This window comes from Mizuhopecten yessoensis, unplaced genomic scaffold, assembly GCF_002113885.1.
Source record: "Mizuhopecten yessoensis strain PY_sf001 unplaced genomic scaffold, ASM211388v2 scaffold5979, whole genome shotgun sequence".
NCBI lineage: Eukaryota > Metazoa > Mollusca > Bivalvia > Pectinida > Pectinidae > Mizuhopecten > Mizuhopecten yessoensis.
Genome location: NW_018406319.1, coordinates 323,974 through 348,976, shown reverse-complemented (window position 1 = coordinate 348,976; position 25,003 = coordinate 323,974). Strand labels below are relative to the sequence as shown.

At 37.0% G+C, this 25,003-nt stretch overlaps 1 protein-coding gene across 1 annotated transcript in view; it reads right to left on the bottom strand.

The window, feature by feature from the left end:
* The window catches only part of LOC110451389, a 190,288-nt gene that overhangs the window by 108,433 nt on the left and 56,852 nt on the right, over positions 1–25,003 (bottom strand). Inside the window, exons 13-19 of the mRNA XM_021499374.1 lie at positions 18,639–18,820; positions 17,591–17,789; positions 15,950–16,134; positions 14,255–14,393; positions 13,666–13,958; positions 691–829; positions 42–259 (exon numbers count right to left, since the gene is read on the bottom strand). Coding sequence (XP_021355049.1) covers positions 42–259; positions 691–829; positions 13,666–13,958; positions 14,255–14,393; positions 15,950–16,134; positions 17,591–17,789; positions 18,639–18,820 — 1,355 coding nt within the window. The remainder of the gene's footprint in view (positions 1–41; positions 260–690; positions 830–13,665; positions 13,959–14,254; positions 14,394–15,949; positions 16,135–17,590; positions 17,790–18,638; positions 18,821–25,003) is intronic.

Below are 25,003 nucleotides of genomic sequence, written 5' to 3'. Positions count from 1 at the left end.
TTCCTTAAGAATTTTAATCTGATGGAAATGTTTAACCTCACCTTGCGGTGACGGTTGAGATGTCGGTTGCGCAGTTGATGTGGACAGTGGAGGCGTACACTCTACGCCGGCATCCTCGCCATGACCACAGTTTTCAACCCCCCATCCTCGAGATGAACAATCTGCCAATCTAGATTCGGAACCCTCACAGCCAACATCATCTAACCATGTTGGTTCTGAGCCTTGCCCGAAGGCGGCCTCTTTTCTAGCGGTGCCACCACTGGAATATGTGACCCATGTATGACATCCTTTATTATCCTTTATGCAAGTTGTTAGATCATTTAACGATATTCTAACAACAAGTAATGGCGGCCAGTCATGTAAAAGCATCATTGCTCCAAGTCCCTTATGTCCCTTATGTTTAACGTAATTATTCTAAATATCCATTTACAATCTGTAATATCCACTTACAATCTGTAATATCCATTTACAATCTGTAATATCCATTTACAACCTGTGATATCCACTTACAATCTGTAATATCCACTTACAATCTGTATCATAGATGTTCTCTTATACATATCACTGCAGTGATTATTACCCATCTCTCAGACAGACGGATGAAGAAGACATGTTAATCATAAACAAAGAGACATGGTGGTTCGTCCCTAAAGAAAATGTTCCCTTTTGTAAAAACACATATTAACGTACCTGAATCCTAGCTCTCTACAAACAACTCTGGCGTCAGCTACTCCCCAACTGTCGTCACATACCGTTCCCCAGACTCCATTGTGATATATTTCTACACGGCCTTCATATTCCGTCCCGCCATTTACTAGTCGTACAGTTCCTGTGAAATATTCATAAATGTATAAGGAACAATAATGCAATGTTAGACAATAGGAATCCGGTAACAAAGAAATGTATTTGGCTCCATTGTCAAAAAAATATGCTTTGACTAGTAAAAGAGGATCCTGCTTTCATTTATTTGCATGAATTCAAATAGATATAAACATATATATAAAGAAATATATATATTATGTCTAACTAAACTTGTACCGGTATGGAAACTTAACTTTTATTTATAAGCAGTAATAGGAATCGAGATCTTGATATACAACACAAACCACTAAACAAGAGCTGTCTGTAAGTTTAGAAAAAATTAAGTGCTAAATTATTATTTTTAGATATTACAAATTTTCTTTTTTGTCAAACAGATATGCTTTGACTAGTCAAAGAGGGTTTTGCGTTCATTTTTTTCATGAATTCAAATATATATAAACATATCGTATCATACAAGAAGAAATGGGCAGATTACTGAACCCGCTTTACAGCAGAACATTGGTGAGACACCATCCATATACCATTCCAATTGAGTGTAAACGTGAACACGACATGTCTAGTGTTTGAATAAAAAAGTATGCAAATAATTCGGGCATTATTATTTAGTATATCTGTGAGATACCACATTGAAAAAATGAGATGGCGGCCAAGTATGGATAAATAAAATAATATGATTATTATTATAAGTCTCTGTGTGTCAAAGAGGCGCAAATCACAGGCAAGGTTGTTTGATAGGTTATTTATCATCGTTGAGGTAAAATTTAAATGTTTACTGGCAATGCTTTCTGGTTAGCTATATCCAACAACAGACAGCAACTAATCGGAAATGATTATAAAAATATATAAAAGCCAGAAATCTTGTGCATTTAAAAGTCTTTACGTAGATTTTTAGAACAAAACATATATTTTCTACATAGAAACTGTGTTAACTTCGCATTGAATACCATACATTTTAGATCATGAAATGAATAAAACCGAGCCTCGCCCCCATAAGCCAGTCAACAAACATCTGGTTGCTACTATCCAGTCACCACTAACCTTATTGCTAATATCCATTCACCACATACTGGTTGGTAATATCCAGTCACCACTAATCCAGCTATTAACATCCAGTCGTCACAAATCCTATTGCTACTATCCAGTCACCACGTTTCTTGTTGCTACTATACAGTCACCACAAGTCCGGTTCCTACTATCCAGTCACCACGTTTCTGGTTACTACTATCCAGTCACGTATTTTCTGGTTACTACTATCCAGTCACCACGTTTCTGGTTACTACTATCCAGTCACCACGTTTCTGGCTACTACTATACAGTCACCACGTTTCCGGTTGCTACTATCCAGTCACCACAAGTTTGGTTGCTACTATCCAGTCACCACTTTTCTGGTTGCTACTATCCAGTCACCACGTGTTTGGTTACTAGAAATCCAGTCATCAATTTTCTGGTTACTACTATCCAGTCAGAACTAACCCGTTTAATATTATCCAGTCACCACATATACTGATGTTACTATCAAGTCACCACATATCCAATTGCTACTATCCAGTCACAACTAATCAGGTTGATTCTCTCTTTTTTTGATATTTCAAACAGGTAATTTATATCATGATACAATGATCTATTAACACCTATGAGATTAGAGAAAATATATCATCATATAAACTAGCAGGAAAACGTATCATACAATTCCACGATTACATCCAAACCTCGAAATGCATGTGATACACACACGGCTATGAGTTGTTCATAATTTCATAGAAGAAGAATGTGTTGCTTACATCAACTTTTTATCATACGTGTAGATAATAAACAATGACATCTTTTGAGTTAGACAGCTGGTTTTATTTTTTTCATTTTTTGCGTAAATATTAAATATTTTGTAAAACAAATAAGGTGATTTCCAAGCCTGAATACTCCGCCAACAATTAGCAGATAAACGTGTAATAGACATTGTACAGTTAACCCCTATCAAAACATTGAAAACAATAGTCGTAAAATATTGCGTCCTTCGAAGATGATGTTTTATACATACATTATATACAAAAACTAGCACACGAATGTTAATTACGTTAGCGTACCATACTGACAACACAAAAAGAAACGCACAGAAATTTAAAATGTTCACATTCTGATTAATTAATTGGGAATAGCTGTTGAAGCATAGCTACTATCACATGTTTAATGGTCAGAAGTATGTTTAATCATAGGAACCCTCATAGAGGTTACGTAGTAGCATTCGGAGTACAACTTTGAAGTGTTTTCTTCACAGTTACATATGTAAATGTGCCCATACAGAAATTATTGATCGATCGACATCATTGTATGCAGAACACTCGTAGGTTCCTTCATCAGATTCACGAATGTTTCTGAATACTAGTGTAGCTTTCGTTAGCCTTCCTATCGTTGTTACTCTAACAGTTAGATCATCCCCAGGTCCTCCGCCTATCCTTGTCCAAACTACTCGGGGCGCTTGAGCGGCGAAAGCGATGCAAATCATTTCCGCGGACATGCCGATCTGTGCGATAATATTCTCAGGTGTTTGAAGGAATCGGAGCTTATCTGAATAAAGAAAAATAACGAGTTTACCTTTAAAGTCAAACTGAGTCTCAAAAATATTTTTTCTGTGCATTCGATAAATATTATAATCACAGAACGTTAAACATACGATAAAAATCGGTAATTTCGTTTTCGAGAAACATCAGTCTGAACTTGTACTCTGCTCCTGCTTGGCAAAAATAGTTTGCATACTGGCACTTCTAGTGCCCCCCGTGACGTCACAAGTGTGACACTTTCATTACGGCTCACTGTAGAGATACCACAAAACCTATAATTTATCCGAGATATGTTTCTTAATTTCTTTAATATATTTACTCAGATACAGGTTCTAAAAATATACTTTTAGAGATCACCCTTTTACATTTTGATTGACATTTATGCTCTCATTTATCAGGGAAAAAAACACGATACGCTCGGAAAATATCGCAACCGACTTATCTATGATATCACCTATGTTGTTGAATTTGACAGTATAAACTGACTGTTACGTGTGCACTGTTACCGATTGTGTGTATATATGTATAGCTGAGTATAAGATATAAACTGACTGTTACGTGTGCACTGTTTACGATTGTGTGTATATATGTATAGCTGAGTATAAGATATAAACTGACTGTTACGTGTGCACTGTTTACGATTGTGTGTATATATGTATAGCTGAGTATAAGATATAAACTGACTGTTACGTGTGCACTGTTTACGATTGTGTGTATATATGTATAGCTGAGTATAAGATATAAACTGACTGTTACGTGTGCACTGTTTACGATTGTGTGTATATATGTATAGCTGAGTATAAGATATAAACTGACTGTTACGTGTGCACTGTTTACGATTGTGTGTATATATGTATAGCTGAGTATAAGATATAAACTGACTGTTACGTGTGCACTGTTTACGATTGTGTGTATATATGTATAGCTGAGTATAAGATATAAACTGACTGTTACGTGTGCACTGTTTACGATTGTGTGTATATATGTATAGCTGAGTATAAGATATAAACTGACTGTTACGTGTGCACTGTTTACGATTGTGTGTATATATGTATAGCTGAGTATAAGATATAAACTGACTGTTACGTGTGCACTGTTTACGATTGTGTGTATATATGTATAGCTGAGTATAAGATATAAACTGACTGTTACGTGTGCACTGTTTACGATTGTGTGTATATATGTATAGCTGAGTATAAGATATAAACTGACTGTTACGTGTGCACTGTTTACGATTGTGTGTATATATGTATAGCTGAGTATAAGATATAAACTGACTGTTACGTGTGCACTGTTTACGATTGTGTGTATATATGTATAGCTGAGTATAAGATATAAACTGACTGTTACGTGTGCACTGTTTACGATTGTGTGTATATATGTATAGCTGAGTATAAGATATAAACTGACTGTTACGTGTGCACTGTTTACGATTGTGTGTATATATGTATAGCTGAGTATAAGATATAAACTGACTGTTACGTGTGCACTGTTTACGATTGTGTGTATATATGTATAGCTGAGTATAAGATATAAACTGACTGTTACGTGTGCACTGTTTACGATTGTGTGTATATATGTATAGCTGAGTATAAGATATAAACTGACTGTTACGTGTGCACTGTTTACGATTGTGTGTATATATGTATAGCTGAGTATAAGATATAAACTGACTGTTACGTGTGCACTGTTTACGATTGTGTGTATATATGTATAGCTGAGTATAAGATATAAACTGACTGTTACGTGTGCACTGTTTACGATTGTGTGTATATATGTATAGCTGAGTATAAGATATAAACTGACTGTTACGTGTGCACTGTTTACGATTGTGTGTATATATGTATAGCTGAGTATAAGATATAAACTGACTGTTACGTGTGCACTGTTTACGATTGTGTGTATATATGTATAGCTGAGTATAAGATATAAACTGACTGTTACGTGTGCACTGTTTACGATTGTGTGTATATATGTATAGCTGAGTATAAGATATAAACTGACTGTTACGTGTGCACTGTTTACGATTGTGTGTATATATGTATAGCTGAGTATAAGATATAAACTGACTGTTACGTGTGCACTGTTTACGATTGTGTGTATATATGTATAGCTGAGTATAAGATATAAACTGACTGTTACGTGTGCACTGTTTACGATTGTGTGTATATATGTATAGCTGAGTATAAGATATAAACTGACTGTTACGTGTGCACTGTTTACGATTGTGTGTATATATGTATAGCTGAGTATAAGATATAAACTGACTGTTACGTGTGCACTGTTTACGATTGTGTGTATATATGTATAGCTGAGTATAAGATATAAACTGACTGTTACGTGTGCACTGTTTACGATTGTGTGTATATATGTATAGCTGAGTATAAGATATAAACTGACTGTTACGTGTGCACTGTTTACGATTGTGTGTATATATGTATAGCTGAGTATAAGATATAAACTGACTGTTACGTGTGCACTGTTTACGATTGTGTGTATATATGTATAGCTGAGTATAAGATATAAACTGACTGTTACGTGTGCACTGTTTACGATTGTGTGTATATATGTATAGCTGAGTATAAGATATAAACTGACTGTTACGTGTGCACTGTTTACGATTGTGTGTATATATGTATAGCTGAGTATAAGATATAAACTGACTGTTACGTGTGCACTGTTTACGATTGTGTGTATATATGTATAGCTGAGTATAAGATATAAACTGACTGTTACGTGTGCACTGTTTACGATTGTGTGTATATATGTATAGCTGAGTATAAGATATAAACTGACTGTTACGTGTGCACTGTTTACGATTGTGTGTATATATGTATAGCTGAGTATAAGATATAAACTGACTGTTACGTGTGCACTGTTTACGATTGTGTGTATATATGTATAGCTGAGTATAAGATATAAACTGACTGTTACGTGTGCACTGTTTACGATTGTGTGTATATATGTATAGCTGAGTATCAGATCAATGTAACACAGACAAAATTAGTGATGGCACCTTTGAAATTTGGTGATATATGATTACATTGCATAATACAGCTCATTCAGCCTTATTTTGATATTTTTGTTACAAGTAAATGAGGATGCTATCATCTTATCACCTCTATATAAATTTATACTTTCTCTTAATCTAACCAGTGTGCATTTAATGATGACAATCATACATCAACTTATTTATTCTAATATTATTTAAATTACTGTACTACAGATATAATTTAAATAGCTTGTCTGTCTTGTTCCTGGTAAGGACAACTAAATTACACTTGTACTGATGACATTTTGAAACTGAAAATAATTGAAATGTTTTAATATATTCTATGTTTATTTTAGGTGTCAGCGTGCTTTCTGCTAGACATTTTCTACAAAGTAGACGTGATTAAAGATAGGGTGAAAAAACATCTAAAGGTAAACAAATGTAGTCATCCAAATCAAATTATTGTTATGTGTCCCTTCGATCCCTTTTCCCCTCTCGACTACTGTCTTTACCAGCGAAAATATACAGCCGAACTACATCATTGCAATGAAACTAGTCACATTATTTAATTATTAATTCAACTATCTTGTTAACTCAACTGTATAGAAGACCTGGACATATTCGATGTTAACATGCCTGACGGATTTTCACATCTGTCTGTGAAGTGTAAATTGCATTTCTTTATAGCAAGGTTGTATATATACATAACGACTGTTTATCAAACTAGTATAAACCCATCCATGAATTTATTACGGCAAGTCTACACGCTTTTGTCCACAATGTTATCGCACTGTAGACTTGCTAAATTCTATATAATTTGTTTCGTTTACCAGAAACTGATCTTAAAATTTATGATGTAATCATCTAATATCTTAAGTCAAAATAAATGTTGGTCTAGTGCAATCAATTGTTTCAACGCAACTGATCTAACTGGATGCATTCAGTATTTGTGCAACTCCGTTGATAAAAGTAGTGCGATGTCAAATGCATAACAAATGAATTGAACTTTTTCAGCATATTTGCATATGACTTTAAATTATATTGATAAATAATGGAAAGCTGGGTTAAAACATTGTGAAACAAAAATCGTTTAAATATTGCCACATGCAAACTTCTGTACCTGATGACCAATTAATTCGATTTTTTATTAATCATTTTTGAATATTCACATGATACACTGATAGGTGATGATGAACTATATGGTGTGTCAATACATGACGGAATAACTCTATGGTGTGTAAATACATGACGGAATAACTTTATGGTGTGTCAATACATGACGGAATAACTCTATGGTGTGTCAATACGTGACGGAATAACTCTATGGTGTGACAATAGATGACGGAAGAACTCTATGGTGTGTCAATACGAGACGGAATAACTCTATGGTGTGACAATACATGACGGAAGATCTCTATGGTGTGTCAGTACATGACGGAAAACACTATGGTGTGTCAATACGTGACGGAATAACTCTATGGGGTGACAATACATGACGGAAGAACTCTATGGTGTGTCAGTACATGACGGAAAACACTATGGTGTGTCAATACGTGACGGAATAACTCTATGGGGTGACAATACATGACGGAAGAACTCTATGGTGTGTCAATACGAGACGGAATAACTCTATGGTGTGACAATACATGACGGAATAACTCTATGGTGTGGCAATACATGACGGAATAACTCTATGGTGTGTAGATGCATGACGGAATAACTTTATGGTGTGTCAATACATGACGGAATAACTTTATAGTGTGTCAATACATGACGGAATAACTCTATGGCGTGACAATACATGACGGAATAACTCTATGGTGTGTCAATGCATGACGGAATAACTCTATGGTGTGTCAATATATGACGGAATAACTCTATGGTGTGTCAATATATGACGGAATAAATCTATGGTGTGTCAATACATGACGGAAGAACTCTATGGTGTGTCAGTACATGACGGAAAACACTATGGTGTGTCAATACGTGACGGAATAACTTTATGGTGTGTCAATACATGACGGAATAACTTTATAGTGTGTCAATACATGACGGAATAACTCTATGGCGTGACAATACATGACGGAATAACTCTATGGTGTGGCAATACATGACGGAATAACTCTATGGTGTGTAAATACATGGCGGAATAACTTTATGGTGTGTCAATACATGACGGAAAAACTTTATGGTGTGTCAATACATGACGGAATAACTTTATAGTGTGTCAATACATGACGGAATAACTCTATGGCGTGACAATACATGACGGAATAACTCTATGGTGTGACAATACGTGACGGAAGAACTCTATGGTGTGTCAATATATGACGGAATAACTCTATGGTGTGTCAATACATGAAGGAATATCTCTATGGTGTGACAATACGTGACGGAAGAACTCTATGGTGTGTCAATATATGACGGAATAACTCTATGGTGTGTCAATACATGACGGAAGAACTCTATGGTGTGTAAATACGTGACGGAATAACTCTATGGTGTGACAATAGATGACGGAAGAACTCTATGGTGTGTCAATACGTTACGGAATAACTCTATGGTGGGTCAATACATGACGGAATAACTCTATGGTGTGTCAATCCATGACGGAAGAACTCTATGGTGTGTCAATACGAGACGGAATAACTCTATGGTGTGACAATACATGACGGAAGAACTCTATGGTGTGTTAATACGTGACGGAATAACTCTATGATGTGAGAATACATGACGGAAGAACTCTATGGTGTGTCAATACGTTACGGAATAACTCTATGGTGGGTCAATACATGACGGAATAACTCTATGGTGTGTAAATACATGGCGGAATAACTTTATGGTGTGTCAATACATGACGGAATAACTTTATAGTGTGTCAATACATGACGGAATAACTCTATGGTGTGTCAATGCATGACGGAATAACTCTATGGTGTGTCAATACGTGACGAAATAACTCTATGGTGTGTCAATACATGACAGAATAGATATATGGTGTGTCAATACATGAAGGAATAACTATAATGGTGTGTCAATACGTGACGGAATAACTCTATGGGGTGACAATACATGACGGAAGAACTCTATGGTGTGTAAATACGTGACGGAATAACTCTATGGTGTGACAATAGATGACGGAAGAACTCTATGGTGTGTCAATACGTTACGGAATAACTCTATGGTGGGTCAATACATGACGGAATAACTCTATGGTGTGTCAATACATGACGAAATAACTCTATGGTGTGTCAATACATGACAGAATAAATATATGGTGTGTCAATACATGAAGGAATAACTATATGGTGTGTCAATACATGACGGAAGAACTCTATGGTGTGTCAATACGTGACAGAAGAACTCTATGGTGTGTCAATACGTTACGGAATAACTCTATGGTGGGTCAATACATGACGGAATAACTATATGGTGTGTCAATACATGACGAAATAACTCTATGGGTGTGTCAATACATGACGGAAAAACTCTATGGTGTGTCAATACGGGACGGAATAACTCTATGGTGTAACAATACGTGACGGAAGAACTCTATTGTGTGTCAATACATGACGGAAAACACTATGGAGAGTCAATATATGACGGAAAACAATATGGTGTGTCAATACGGGACGGAAGAACTCTATGGTGTGACAATACATGACGGAAGAACTCTATAGTGTGTCAATACATGACGGAAAACACTATGGTGTGTCAATACGTGACAGAAGAACTCTATGGTGTGTCAATAGATGACGGAATAACTCTATGGTATGTCAATACATGACGGAAGAACTCTATAGTGTGTCAATACATGACGGAAGACCTCTATGGTGTGTCAGTACATGACGCAAAACACTATGGTGTGTCAATATATGACGGAATAACTCTATGGTGTGTCAATACATGACGGAAAACACTATGGTGTGTCAATATATGACGGAAAACACTATGGTGTGTCAATACGGGACGGAAGAACTCTATGGTGTGTCAATACATGACGGAATAACTCTATGGTGTGTTAATACATAACGGAAGAACTCCAATATTATTATGCTCAATTAAGCTCTCATGTTTTATAATATTCCAACTACATTTCGGCAACGAAACGGACCATTAATCACGAACCATTCAGAATTGATTATACCTATTTCTAAATCATGAAGTGTATACCAATATGTGATATAAATATTGTGGAATTTCGCTTTGTGAAGAAAAAAAATCCGTTAGTGACTATTTAATCCCATTTTCGTACCTCCCAACTACATTTCCCAAACGAAATCCGAGACAGTGAATCGCGTCATCAAAATATGTTCTCATTTTGTTCGGTCTGTCACTTTATAGACGGTTAACACAAACCAATGAAAAGGTGTGTAACAAACAATATTTAATTGTAGGTGCATATGGTTATACATTGTACAAGTTGTATAAGCTATAGTACCGTATACATATGTAAGACGCTGTGCTCGATATAATCTGTGGATAAGCTTTAACAAGCTACAATATATGCTACAACAGATGCACATACCAACCATATATTAAGCAGTAGTCGTGTGTTCGTGCATTAAACCCCATGTTTATTTTTATCTTAACTAATTTTGATGAAACACTCAAGCATTAACTGTATGTAATAAACATAACACGTTGTTAACATATCGCAGGGACAACAACATATTCCATCATGTTAAAAATTGTTGTAGAGTGCTTTCTATAAATGAACTTTCATTTATAATTTTTAATAAAACTTGCTCTAGACTGACAAACCGGAAATATTTGTATGCTGATAGTGAATCTACCAATTTATTTATAAAACGGCTCTCGAATAATGTAAAACCATTCCTTTCTGATAAAAATAAATTGCAATCACTTTACCTTAAAATGCATTGGATTAGATTGTGTCCGTGGCAATATCGTTGAATCTTCATCCTCAAAACAACTCTCTAGTCACCGTAGCTGATCAAGTCGTGTCGGTTTATAGATTTCGTCACTTCCGTTTGAAGCACGGAACAAATCAAAAATTGTTGTAGTTGCATCACAATTACTGACAGCTGCTTTCCATTGTACCCGATATATTCATCATCTTACGGTTTAAAATTTCTCCGATTAATTTGTGTCTACTCTGGCCGCGAGCGCCGATACATTTTCCCAGTATCACAAATACGTCACGCTTATATAGTGATCTTTAACTTATAGTGAATAATGAACATTTCTAACAGCATTGTATGCTACACTTTATTGTTTCCCAGATATTTTGTGTGAAATATCAGAACAAATGCAAAATGTAATAAACAAACAGCCTTCAACAGCTAATCGCGAAACATGTCAGTGAATAGCGTGAACATATAACCAACCACTCATGCCAGTGAATAGCGTGAATATATAACCAACCACTCATGTCAGTGAATAGCGTGAACATATAACCAACAACTCATGTCAGTGAATAGCGTGAATATATAACTAACCACTCATGTCAATGAATAGCATGTGGCCTGTAGTGACATATATAACCAATCACTCGTGTGGCCTGTAGTGACATATATAACCAACCACTCGTGTGGCCTGTAGTGACATATATAACCACCACTCGTGTGGTCTGTAGTGACATATATAACCAACCACTCATGTGGCCTGTAGTGACATATATAACCAACAACTCACGTGGCCTGTCGTGACATATATAACCAACCACTCACGTGGCCTGTAGTGACATATATAACCAACCACACGTGTGGCCTGTAGTGACATATATAACCAACCACTCAAGCGGCCCGTAGTGACATATATAACCAACCACTCATGTGGCCTGTAGGGACATATATAACCAACCACTCACGTGGCCTGTAGTGACATATATAACCAACCACTCACGTGCCCTGTAGTGACATATATAACCAACCACTCACGTGCCCTGTAGTGACATATATAACCAACCACTCACGTGCCCTGTAGTGACATATATAACCAACCACTCACGTGCCCTGTAGTGACATATATAACCAACCACTCGTGTGTCCTGTAGTGACATATATAACCACCACTCGTGTGGTCTGTAGTGACATATATAACCAGCCACTCATGTGGCCTGTAGTGACATATATAACCAACCGCTCATGTGACCTGCAGTGACATATATAACCAACCATTCATGTGGCCTGTAGTGACATATATAACCAACAACTCGTGTGGCCTGTAGTGACATATATAACCAACAACTCGTGTGGCCTGTAGCGACATATATAATCAACCACTCATGTGGCCTGTAGTGACATATATACCCAACCACTCATGTGGCCTGTAGTGACATATATACCCAACCACTCATGTGGCCTGTAGTGACATATATAACCAACTACTCGTGTGGCCTGTAGTGACATATATAACCAACAACTTACGTGGCCTGTCGTGACATATATAACCAACCACTCACGTGGCCTGTAGTGACATATATAACCAATCACTCGTGTGGCCTGTAGTGACATAGATAACCAACCACTCGTGTGGCCTGTAGTGACATATATAACCAACAACTTACGTGGCCTGTCGTGACATATATAACCAACCACTCACGTGGCCTGTAGTGACATATATAACCAACCACGCACGTGACCTGCAGTGACATATATAACCAACCATTCATGTGGCCTGTAGTGACATATATAACCAACAACTCACGTGGCCTGTCGTGACATATATAACCAACCACTCACGTGGCCTGTAGTGACATATATAAGGGAATAAATAAGCATATATACGTGTGTATATCTGATACTTCATCAGTTTTGAAATCGGACAATGCTGGCGCTGCCAAGTGATCACTTTAGATATGGGCATTGAGGCGCTAACTTGAAATCAATCCAGATATGAAAAATGCTGGCGCTGACTAGTGATACGTTTTTATATTCACAAAGATGGCGCTGACTAATGATCGTTTTTATGGACTATGCTCTCGCTTATGAATGATCATTTTTATAGACAACGCTTGTTCTGAAATCAGTCTATATATTGACAAAGCTGGCGTTGAATAGAAATCAGTCTAGATATGGAAAATGCTGGAGATGACTAATGACATGTTTTGTTTGGACATATGGACAATGTTTGCGCTGACTAGAATATGAGTCTAGATATGGACAAAGCTGGCGCTGACTAAAAATCAGTCTCGATATGTACAATGCTGGCGTTAACTGATGAGTATAGAAAAGCCAGTCGCATTACATGTGATCATATGATAAGTGTGTGTGATTAAAAGTAAGTGTAACTATTATACCCTTATTGTCTTACTACGTTGCTGGCACTTACCGTCACTAACCGTTGAATTAGACATCGGTGTCGTGGTGGACCGCATGGTTGTTGATGTGTAATCTGGATACGTAACAGGTGTCGTCGTGTGTGGTTCGGGCTCAGGTATGGTGTCATTGAAATGACCACATCTTACACCGGCGTCCTCATCATGTCCACAGTTGGTATCACCGAATCCGCGGAATCGGCACTGGAAAAGAGTCTCTTCTGTACCGCTGCACCGTATATCATCCATCCAGATTGGTCCGGATCCCGGACCAAACGCAGCTTCGGCAAAATATGTTCCGCCACTCCTGATAACATAAATCTCCTCTTGTTAAGGAACTTTAAACAAGAAAATGTAACCACAAGTCATTTAAGTTCTCACAGAATTTCAAACTTATTCATATGGTACAAATACATATTTTGTAACGTTTAACAATTTAACATTTGGAAAATGAGATACATTTGATGATAGAAGATAGAATATTTTTTACAATTCCTTGTCTTTCACACGAAAGAAGATTCACAATCCCATAATCTATCTTACTTTTCTGAATTACTATAACTCTAAACAACGGAACAAACAAATAATGTCCTACAGTCTTACCGTCCTAACATGCGGCAGACAACTCGCGCCGCTTTATCATCGAAGTCGTCGTCGCAAATGGTGCCCCAAGTTCCGTTTCTGTTGATCTCCACACGTCCTTCTCTAGTCATGTTGCCGTCAACGAGTCGAATGCCTTCAACTTTACACAGAACAGATTGTTTATGGTATAGGCACGCAGAAAAACAGAAATATAAAGATGAAATAGGTATGTACATATGACGTAATACTGTTTATTTTCTCTAATAACTTTTATTAAATTATGGTCGTGTATTGAGGATGATCGAATCAGACACACCCAGGTGATTGGACATTATAATTTGAAAATTGACACTGCATGCCAAAATGAATTGCATTGCATCATACAGCTGTTTCGTCTTTATAGGAATCAGCGATGATGCTGAGGGCAAACAAAAGGAAAATCCAATTTGGTCTAAACTACTGTTGAAAGGTTTTTCTGGACTTCCCTTTGGAACTTTCACTAAGTGATAAGACTCCATGCTATGATCAGTATTAGTTGCGGCGATATGGGGAGATCGGCATTTTACATGTATTACTACGTTACAACTACGAGCAACTAGAATGGGGGTTGGACGTTACACACCAAGTAATGTCGCGGGGGATACCGGAAGTCACAAATAATCGTGAAGCAGTGGAAAACAACAGATGGACAATATGCGTTTGACTTCTCGAATTTATCAGTGGGCAAAGAGAAGCAGTAAACTTTCTAGAAGTTTTAAAAGTATTATAGATTTAATATAAATATGATAATTATGCATTCATTTTAAATAATATGATGAATATATACAGTAACATTGATTTTAATAAGATTCAAAAATACCTTGAAGTTTTTATCAAAAGGCAAGACTTTAATTAAATATATATGCAGATGCCTATACGATAGTTTCTCTCCTTCAAGTGATAAATAACTTGAAAGATTATATCATAACTATGTTTTTATTTCATATCATTGCAAATCCTGTTTATACTGAGCTTAAGTATGAAAGTTTTTTTTCTATGAACAGCGGCTCAAAAGCTATCAACGCCATCACGTTCTGCAAGAGAGCCTCAGAATAACTTGAATTATAATTGTTTGGACTGTGGTCTTTTGATACTTCAGAAAACCAATATGACAGTACATAAATGCCGCGTAGTTCCTACTAGTCAACGAGACATTTTTTTTTTATTTGATTGTCCTTTAAACCATAAAGCTAACAATGTGTACCTATTGAACAATTAGGGACATAACAATCTATCAGATACAGAAAATATTATCATCATACTTAAAGATGATTATCATTTATATTTCTTGTTGATTTCCAGATGTTGTCAGAACCTATCGATCGGATATTAATAAAAGTTGAACTAGGTGCAAATTTGCGTTACGTTTTCTCTTCCAACCAAATAGCAAATATGCCCGCCGCGGATACTGATTTGGCCCTGACTTTTTTTTCTATTTTTGCTGTGTTTTAATGAAAGTTGGTTTTACTAAAGTGATTTTTTTTATCAAAAGTCAACTTTTCTTTCAAAATGACCAATGTTACAGCTTCTGGTTTTTAAAATTGATATGTTCTCCTATTTCCATTAAACTTTCATATCGAATGCAACTTTCGTTAATCATTGCACAAGATGATCCTCATTTTAATTTCTGAGAATTAATAGAAATGAAGATAGTGTGTTGAAGGAAGAGTTGCTCACATAACGGTTCCTCAACTTCTTCACAGACGACACCCGCATCTTCCCCATGACCACAGTTCTCCACACCCCAGCCAGGAAAGGAACAGTCAGATAGGGTGGTTTCAGATCCAGTGCAACCTACATCATCCATCCATATTTGTCCAGTCCCCTCCCCGTAGCGAGCTTGTGGCATTGGTTTACCATCCCTGTGATAAAGCAAAAATATAGCAATAGAGTATTTATATAGACAAAATGTGTCAGTAAAATTACTTTATCTTAAGAAATCAAAGAATGCAACATTTTACTAAATATCAGATCAGGTTGCTGACACATTTGTCTGTCGCTCACACTCAGGCTGTAAAGCCCAGAAACTGGTGATCTCAGACCTAGTACACATACACATCTCTCTGTCACTCACACTCAGGCTGTAAAGCCCAGAAACTGGTGATCTCAGACCTAGAACACATATACATCTGTCTGTCGCTCACACTCAGGCTGTAAAGTTCAGAAACTGGTGATCTCAGACATAGTACACAGACACATCTGTTTGTCGCTCACACTCAGGCTGTAAAGCCCAGAAACTGGTGATCTCAAACCTAGTACACATACACATCTGTCTGTCGCTCACACTCAGGCTGTAAAACCCAGAAACTTGTGATCTCAAACCTAGTACACATACACATCTGTCTGTCGCTCACACTCAGGCTGTAAAGCCCAGAAACTGGTGATCTCAGACCTAGTACACATACACATCTGTCTGGCGCTCACACTCAGGCTGTAAAGCCCAGAAACTAGTGATCTCAGACCTAGTATACAGCTGAGCAGTCATTTGTAGTACTGGACTTATATGATAATTTGACCTGCTAGAAGGGTGCAGGTCCTATTGAAGTAACACAATAACCAGCATGCACTCTAGCTAGCTACTTGGTTATTAACATTACTCTTGCTCTCGTTTAGCAAGGTTCATTAGATTTTTTTTTTCAAATCTAAATGCATTCGATCAACATCGTGACACGTGGTCTTTCAAATCTTTAGGTTTTAAGTTATATGATTTGTAGGAATTAGCATATTAATCTTTGACCTAACCAACTTGACTATATAGGATGAACTTTCTATTCCTCAGCGACTTAGTATATACTTATATACACATGTGTACAAAGCATGCAATCTTACAATAGATAGAAAGATTACTACTATAAATGACCAATAGAATCTTCCCCTACCTTGAGGGTGTGACAGAGAAATATCGTACCCGAGGGATGATATTTTTTGGTTGTCTAACCCGAGGCTCTGCCGAGGGTTAGACAACCAAACAAATCACCCCAAGGGTTAGAGAGTTTGCTAATCGGCACGAGGGGGTTGACAAGCTGATATTTTCCTACTAAAACGGGAGACATACATGTGAAGGGTTGGAGTAATCTCTATCATTATTTGTTTTTGGAACACATTTATCCAGGCAACCTCATAAATACCACATTTGTTTATCTTCTTTTATGGTCACATTGTCTAAATATGTTAACTGACCCTGACCTTAAGAATAAAGGACTGTTCACTGTACGTGACACGTGAAAACAATCCTTTAACTGCCTACAGCCTACATGTAAACAATACATGATTACGATCTACTAGCTGTCTATAAATGACACCTGAACTATATATTACCCATGTCCCAACTGTCTACAGACGACAAGTGCATCGTTCTTGTCCCAGCCATCATCACACACAGTTCCCCACTGTCCACTGTGATAGATCTCCACCCGCCCTACTGTGTCACTGCTGCCAGTGCCGACCAAGCGGATAGATCCTTCCATTCCGTTACTATCGCTTGGAGTCGTCGTGGAAACGGGCGGCGAGGTGGTCGCTGTAATATAATGGTAATAGTAAATATAGTAAGTGGTACGGCTGATGGAATAGTTTAACGGGAACAGTTAGTGACAACTTAGTAACATGAACGTCGAAACAACACAAGAAATTGACATATTAAGTGGTGTTAGTAGAGATAGAGACTACGGTAGTTGTGGTGCATCGTTATATAATAAATCTGCTGATATTGAGCAGGAACAGGTTTTAAATTATTTAAATCAATTTGAAGCATGAAAATATTGATAAGTCTAAGCAAAATGAATATTTAGCAATAACCTGTGGTGATCGTTAAAGCCAGTCGACCGCCTATAAAATCAATAATATATTGCATGATGAGCGTAACACACACCATCACAGGTGATTGCACCTCAGACAATTAGTGCTAGATACAATATGCCGGAATTAATTAAAGCTTCGTTCTTCTCGGACTCATCGGTGATACTAGGGGCAAACACATGTGGAAGGGGAGGGGTGTCCGCTACTCAAAATATATCACTATGTCCATCAAGGTTACTCCACAACGCGGGTACTAAAAACTCTAGCAGAAGAATTTACCACAGATGAATGTTACACAAACATGGGTGATTGTATCTTTGTTTAGTACAATATATTGTTATATACAATATTCCAAATATGACATACACAGCATCATACGATGTTTTGACATCCAAGGTCGGCAAAAACATTCAAGAGTGTAAAAGCCATTTGAATGACGTTATGTTGATAATTATAAACTTTGAGTGTCGGTGTCGACTTGCCACGAAAAAAGTTTTAAAATGATGTATCAGTTATGTTTTGGACAGATTTAAAGTTTTCTTATGATGCAGAAAATAGCAAACTATCTCACCATTTGAGCCTAAACATGATACACCAGCATCCTCGCTATGTCCACAATTTTCCACACCCCAGCCTGGGAAGGGACAGTCAAATAAACTCGTTTCGCCTCCAGTACAGTCCACGTTGTCCATCCAGGTTGGCTCCGATCCCTCGCCATAATGGGCTTCGCTATATGCTCTGCCAACGCCCCCACTAGAAACGGCGTTGATGTAAATAACGAACCATCATTACCAGATATAATTACATGTATATATTATATCTCCCAGTACGCAAAGGACAAGAATCCTCACAAAATAAAAATACATATAAAAAGTGTGTCTACTACAATACCCGCACCAAACAGTAATGCATATGTACATGTATGTAATGGATATAAGCCGAAGAGTTGATCTGAGTGCCTCTTATGCTGACTCTTTATTGGTGTTCACTGACCCATTAAACGTATATGACATTATAAGGTGAACCTATTACCACAATCATGCATACCGCATGCATGATTTTCATCGCTGTGAAGTTTACATGTGTTCATATGGCATTTTATCCTCTGACATTTAGGAGGTCAGTTTTACAACTCATTCAACATTAATGGGCGCTTAAGAAGAAGGTTTTCTTTGATGGTGCTTCAAGTGGCATTTGGAAATTTTCGATTAAAGCAGCATTTTTCTGGCCTGTCTGAAAAGGAGAAAGTGAATATTACACTTGTATGTATACACCGCTGGTATGGTATTCTAGCTGTTGAGATTTGAATGTAATGAAAATCACGGATATGTACACTGCTGGAACAGTACTCTAGCTTTTGAAGTTTTAATGTGTTGAATTCCACGGATATATACACCGCTAGTACAGTATTCTAGGTGTTGGATTTTGAATGTGATGAAATATTTTTTGGTATATACATCGCCAAACTTGGTAACTGTATGTCTTCTGTTCTTGGTTAAAAGAAACAAGTAAAAGCGTAAATCAATGATTTATTAAATAAGGCACAAAATTTTAATAGCACCTTGTTAGTAGCAAAAATGCGTCATGAATGAAAAAAAAAGGTGTACCACATGAATTTACATCTATTCTTGTGTAATGTCAATCAACATCACAGGGACAAATAATAATATAATGACAAAGGGCAATAACTCTGCAGGTTACCGTCAAATAATTACCGGACAAAGTTTCATTGAACTCCGTCAACATTTATTCAAGTTATCGTATATACAAGGTCCAATAATAATATTATTACAAAGGGCAATAACTCTGTAAGTTACTGTCGAATAATTCCCATTTAGAGTCCGGGATCTTATTGATATATGGCTGCATACAAAGTTTCATCAAACTCGGTTAACATTTATTCAAGTTATTGTGTTCACAAGGTCCGATAATAATATTAATACAAAGGGCAATAACTCTGTAAGTTACTGTCGAATAATTCCCAGTTTCGAACTCATCCGAGGTCTTATTGATATAAGGCTAATTACAGAGTTTCATCAAACTTCAAACTTGGTTGATATTTACTTAAGTTATCGTGTTCACAAGGTCCAATAATAATATTATTACAAAGGGCAATAACTCTGTAAGTTACCGTCGAATAATTCCCATTTAGAGTCCGGGATCTTATTGATATATGGCTGCATACAAAGTTTCATCAAACTCGGTTAACATTTATTCAAGCTATTGTGTTCACAAGGTCCGATAATAATATTAATACAAAGGGCAATAACTCTGTAAGTTACTGTCGAATAATTCCCAGTTTCGAACTCATCCGAGGTCTTATTGATATAAGGCTAATTACAGAGTTTCATCAAACTTCAAACTTGGTTGATATTTACTTAAGTTATCGTGTTCACAAGGTCCAATAATAATATTATTACAAAGGGCAATAACTCTGTAAGTTACCGTCGAATAATTCCCATTTAGAGTCCGGGATCTTATTGATATATGGCTGCATACAAAGTTTCATCAAACTCGGTTAACATTTATTCAAGCTATTGTGTTCACAAGGTCCGATAATAATATTAATACAAAGGGCAATAACTCTGTAAGTTACTGTCGAATAATTCCCAGTTTCGAACTCATCCGAGGTCTTATTGATATAAGGCTAATTACAGAGTTTCATCAAACTTCAAACTTGGTTGATATTTACTTAAGTTATCGTGTTCACAAGGTCCAATAATAATATTATTACAAAGGGCAATAACTCTGTAAGTTACCGTCGAATAATTCCCATTTAGAGTCCGGGATCTTATTGATATATGGCTGCATACAAAGTTTCATCAAACTCGGTTAACATTTATTCAAGCTATTGTGTTCACAAGGTCCGATAATAATATTAATACAAAGGGCAATAACTCTGTAAGTTACTGTCGAATAATTCCCAGTTTCGAACTCATCCGAGGTCTTATTGATATAAGGCTAATTACAGAGTTTCATCAAACTTCAAACTTGGTTGATATTTACTCAAGTTATCGTGTTCACAAGGTCCAATAATAATATTATTACAAAGGGCAATAACTCTGTAAGTTACCGTCGAATAATTCCTATTTTCGGACTCGTCCGAGGTCTTATTGATATATGCCTGCATTCAAAGTTTCATCAAACTCATTTTACATTTACTCAAGTACTCGTGTTCACAAGGTCCAATAATAATAATATTACAAAGGGCAATAACTCTGTTAATTACTGTCGAATAATTCCCATTTTCGAATTCGTGCGAGATCTTATTGATATATGGCTGCATACAAAGTTTCATCAAACTCGGTTAACATTTACTAAAGTTTTCGTGTTTACAAGGAAAAGTTAACGCACGACGCACGACGGACGACGGACGACGACAGACAAAAGACTATCACAATAGGTTACCATGACCTATGATCAGGTAACCTAAAAAGACAATGGATGATATCACAACCGTGTTTTCAGTCTTCGATTAGACACTCATTAAACAAATGTAACATCAATGAATATCTCTATCCCCTGCGACAAACCAATACCAAATATAGAACTCTCAATGGCTGTCTTATATCAGACTCTTCCCAAGTAAAAGAACTATCAACAATGTCCTTACCTTTGCCATATTTGGTAATCTAATAAAGTATGCTTTAAACCAAACTCATACCTAATAATAGTACTATCGACAAGAATGTTGACAACAAGTTTACACACGTTGTACGATCGATATATAAATGATAACCTCGCCCAGGTACCATAGGCACTTTCAATAAATATCGGTTCAACTGTATCACTGATACACATGTCAATAGTCATTGGTACTTTTTCCTCAGACTTATATCCGGTCCTTGGTACTGTAACCCTCAGACTCATAAAATGTTCTTGTTACTATCACCCTTCGAGTAATAACACCAGTCCTTTTACTATCACATTCAGACTGATAACCAGTCATTGGAACTATCTCCCTCTGACTAATAAACAGTCCTTGACACTATCTCCCTCTGACTCATAACCAACCCTTCAAACTGAAAATTGATTTTAATTTGAATAAAAGTCCTTATTAAATTGTACTTCAATGTATTCATTCAGACTGAAAACAAGTCCTTGGTACTATCTCTCTCAGACTGATAACCAGTCATTGGTACTATCTCTCTCAGACTGATAACCAGTCCTTGGTACTATCTTTCTCAGACTGATAACCAGTCCTTGGTACTATCTCTCTCAGATAGATAACCAGTCCTTGGTACTATTTCTCTCAGACAGATAACCAGTCCTTGGTAATATCTCCAACAGACCGATAACCAGTCATTGGTACTATCTCTCTCAGACAGAAGATAACTACTCCTTGGTACTATCTCTCTCAGACAGATAACCAGTCATTGGTACTATCTCTCTCAGACAGATAACAAGTCCTTGGTACTATTTCTCTCAGACAGATAACAAGTCCTTGGTACTATTTCTCTCAGACAGATAACTAGTCCTTTGTACTATCTCTCACAGACAGATAACAAGTCCTTGGTACTATCTCTCTCAGACAGAAGATAACTACTCCTTGGTACTATCTCTCTCAGAGAGATAACCAGTCCTTGGTAATATCTCCAACAGACAGATAACCAGTCCTTGGTAATATCTCCAACAGACCGATAACCAGTCATTGGTACTATCTCTCTCAGACAGAAGATAACTACTCCTTGGTACTATCTCTCTCAGACCGGTAACCTGACTAATAAACAGACCTTGACACTATCTCAGTCCTTGACACTATCTACCACTGACTTATAAACAGGCCTTGACACTATTTCCCTCTGACTCATAACCAACCCTTCAAACTGAAAATTGATTTTAATTTTAATAATAGTCCTTATTCAATTGTACTTCAAAGTCCTTGACACTATCTACCACTGACTTATAAACAGTACTTGACAATATCCCCCTCTGACTTATAAACAGTCTTTGACAATCTCTCCCTCTGACTAATATACAGTCCTTGACACTACCTCCCTCTGACTTATTAACAGTCCTTGACACTTTCTCCCTCTGACTCATAACCAACCCTTAAAACTGAAAATTGATTTTAATTTGAATAAAAGTCCTTATTAAATTGTACTTCAATGTACTCATTCAGACTGAAAACAAGTCCTTGGTACTATCTCTCTCAGACCGGTAACCTGACTAATAAACAGACTTTGACACTATCTCCCTCCGACTAATAAACAGTCTTTGACACTATCCCCCTCTGACTTAAAAACAGTACTTGACACTATCTCCCCCTGGCTAATCAACAGTCATTGACACTATCGCCCTCTGACTAATAACCAGTCCTTGACACTATCTACCACTGACTTATAAACAGGCCTTGACACTATCTCATAACCAACCCTTAAAACTGAAAATTGATTTTAATTTGAATAAAAGTCCTTATTAAATTGTACTTCAATGTATTCATTCAGACTGAAAACAAGTCCTTGGTACTATCTCTCTCAGACAGAAGATAACTACTCCTTGGTACTATCTCTCTCAGACTGATAACCAGTCATTGGTACTATCTCTCTCAGATAGATAACCAGTCCTTGGTAATATCTCCAACAGACCGATAACCAGTCATTGGTACTATCTCTCTCAGATAGATAACCAGTCCTTGGTAATATCTCCAACAGACCGATAACCAGTCATTGGTACTATCTCTCTCAGACCGGTAACCTGACTAATAAACAGTCTTTGACACTATCTCCCTCTGACTAATCAACAGTCTTTGACAATATCTCCCTCTGACTTAAAAACAGTACTTGACAATATCTCCCTCTGACTAATAAACAGTCCTTGACACTATCTCCCTCTGACTAATAAACTGTCTTTGACATTATCTCCCTCTTACTAATCAACAGTCCTTGACACTATCTCCCTCTGGCTAATCAACAGTCATTGACACTATCTCCCTATGACTAATAAACAGTCCTTGACACTATCTCCCTCTGACTAATAAACAGTCTTTGACATTATCTCCCTCTGACTAATCAACAGTCCTTGACACTATCTCCTTCTGACTAATAAACAGTCCTTGACACTATCTCCCTCTGACTAATAAACAGTCATTGACACTATCTCCCTCTGACTAATAAACAGTCCTTGACACTATCTCCCTCNTTGACACTATCTCCCTCTGACTAATCAACAGTCATTGACACTATCTCCCTCTGACTAATAAACAGTCCTTGACACTATCTCCCTCTGACTAATAAACAGTCCTTGACACTATCTCCCTCTAGCTAATCAACAGTCATTGACACTATCTCCCTCTGACTTATAAACAGTCCTTGACATTATCTCCCTCTGACTCATAACCAAACTGAAAATTAATTTTAATTTTAATAATAGTCCTTATTCAATTGTACTTCAATATATTCATTCAGACTGAAAACAAGTCCTTGGTACTATCTCCCACAGAATGATTACCAGTACCTAACACTATCTCCCTCAGACAGATAACCAGTCCTTGGCACTATCTCCCGCAGACAGATAACTAGTCCTTGGAACTATCTCTCTCAGACCGGTAACCAGTCCTTGGTACTATTTCTCTCAGACAGATAACCAGTCCTTAGTACTATCTCTCTCAGACAGATAACAAGTCCTTGGTACTATCTCTCTCAGACAGATAACCAGTCCTTGGTACTATCTCTCTCAGACAGATAACTAGTCCTTTGTACTATCTCTCACAGACAGATAACAAGTCCTTGGTACTATCTCCAACAGACAGATAACCAGTCATTGGTACTATCTCTCTCAGACAGATAACCAGTCCTCGGTACTATATCTCTCCCAGTCCTTGGTACTATCTCTCTCAGACAGATAACCAGTCCTTAGTACTATCTCTCTCAGACAGATAACCAGTCCTTGGTAATATCTCCAACAGACAGATAACCAGTCATTGGTACTATCTCG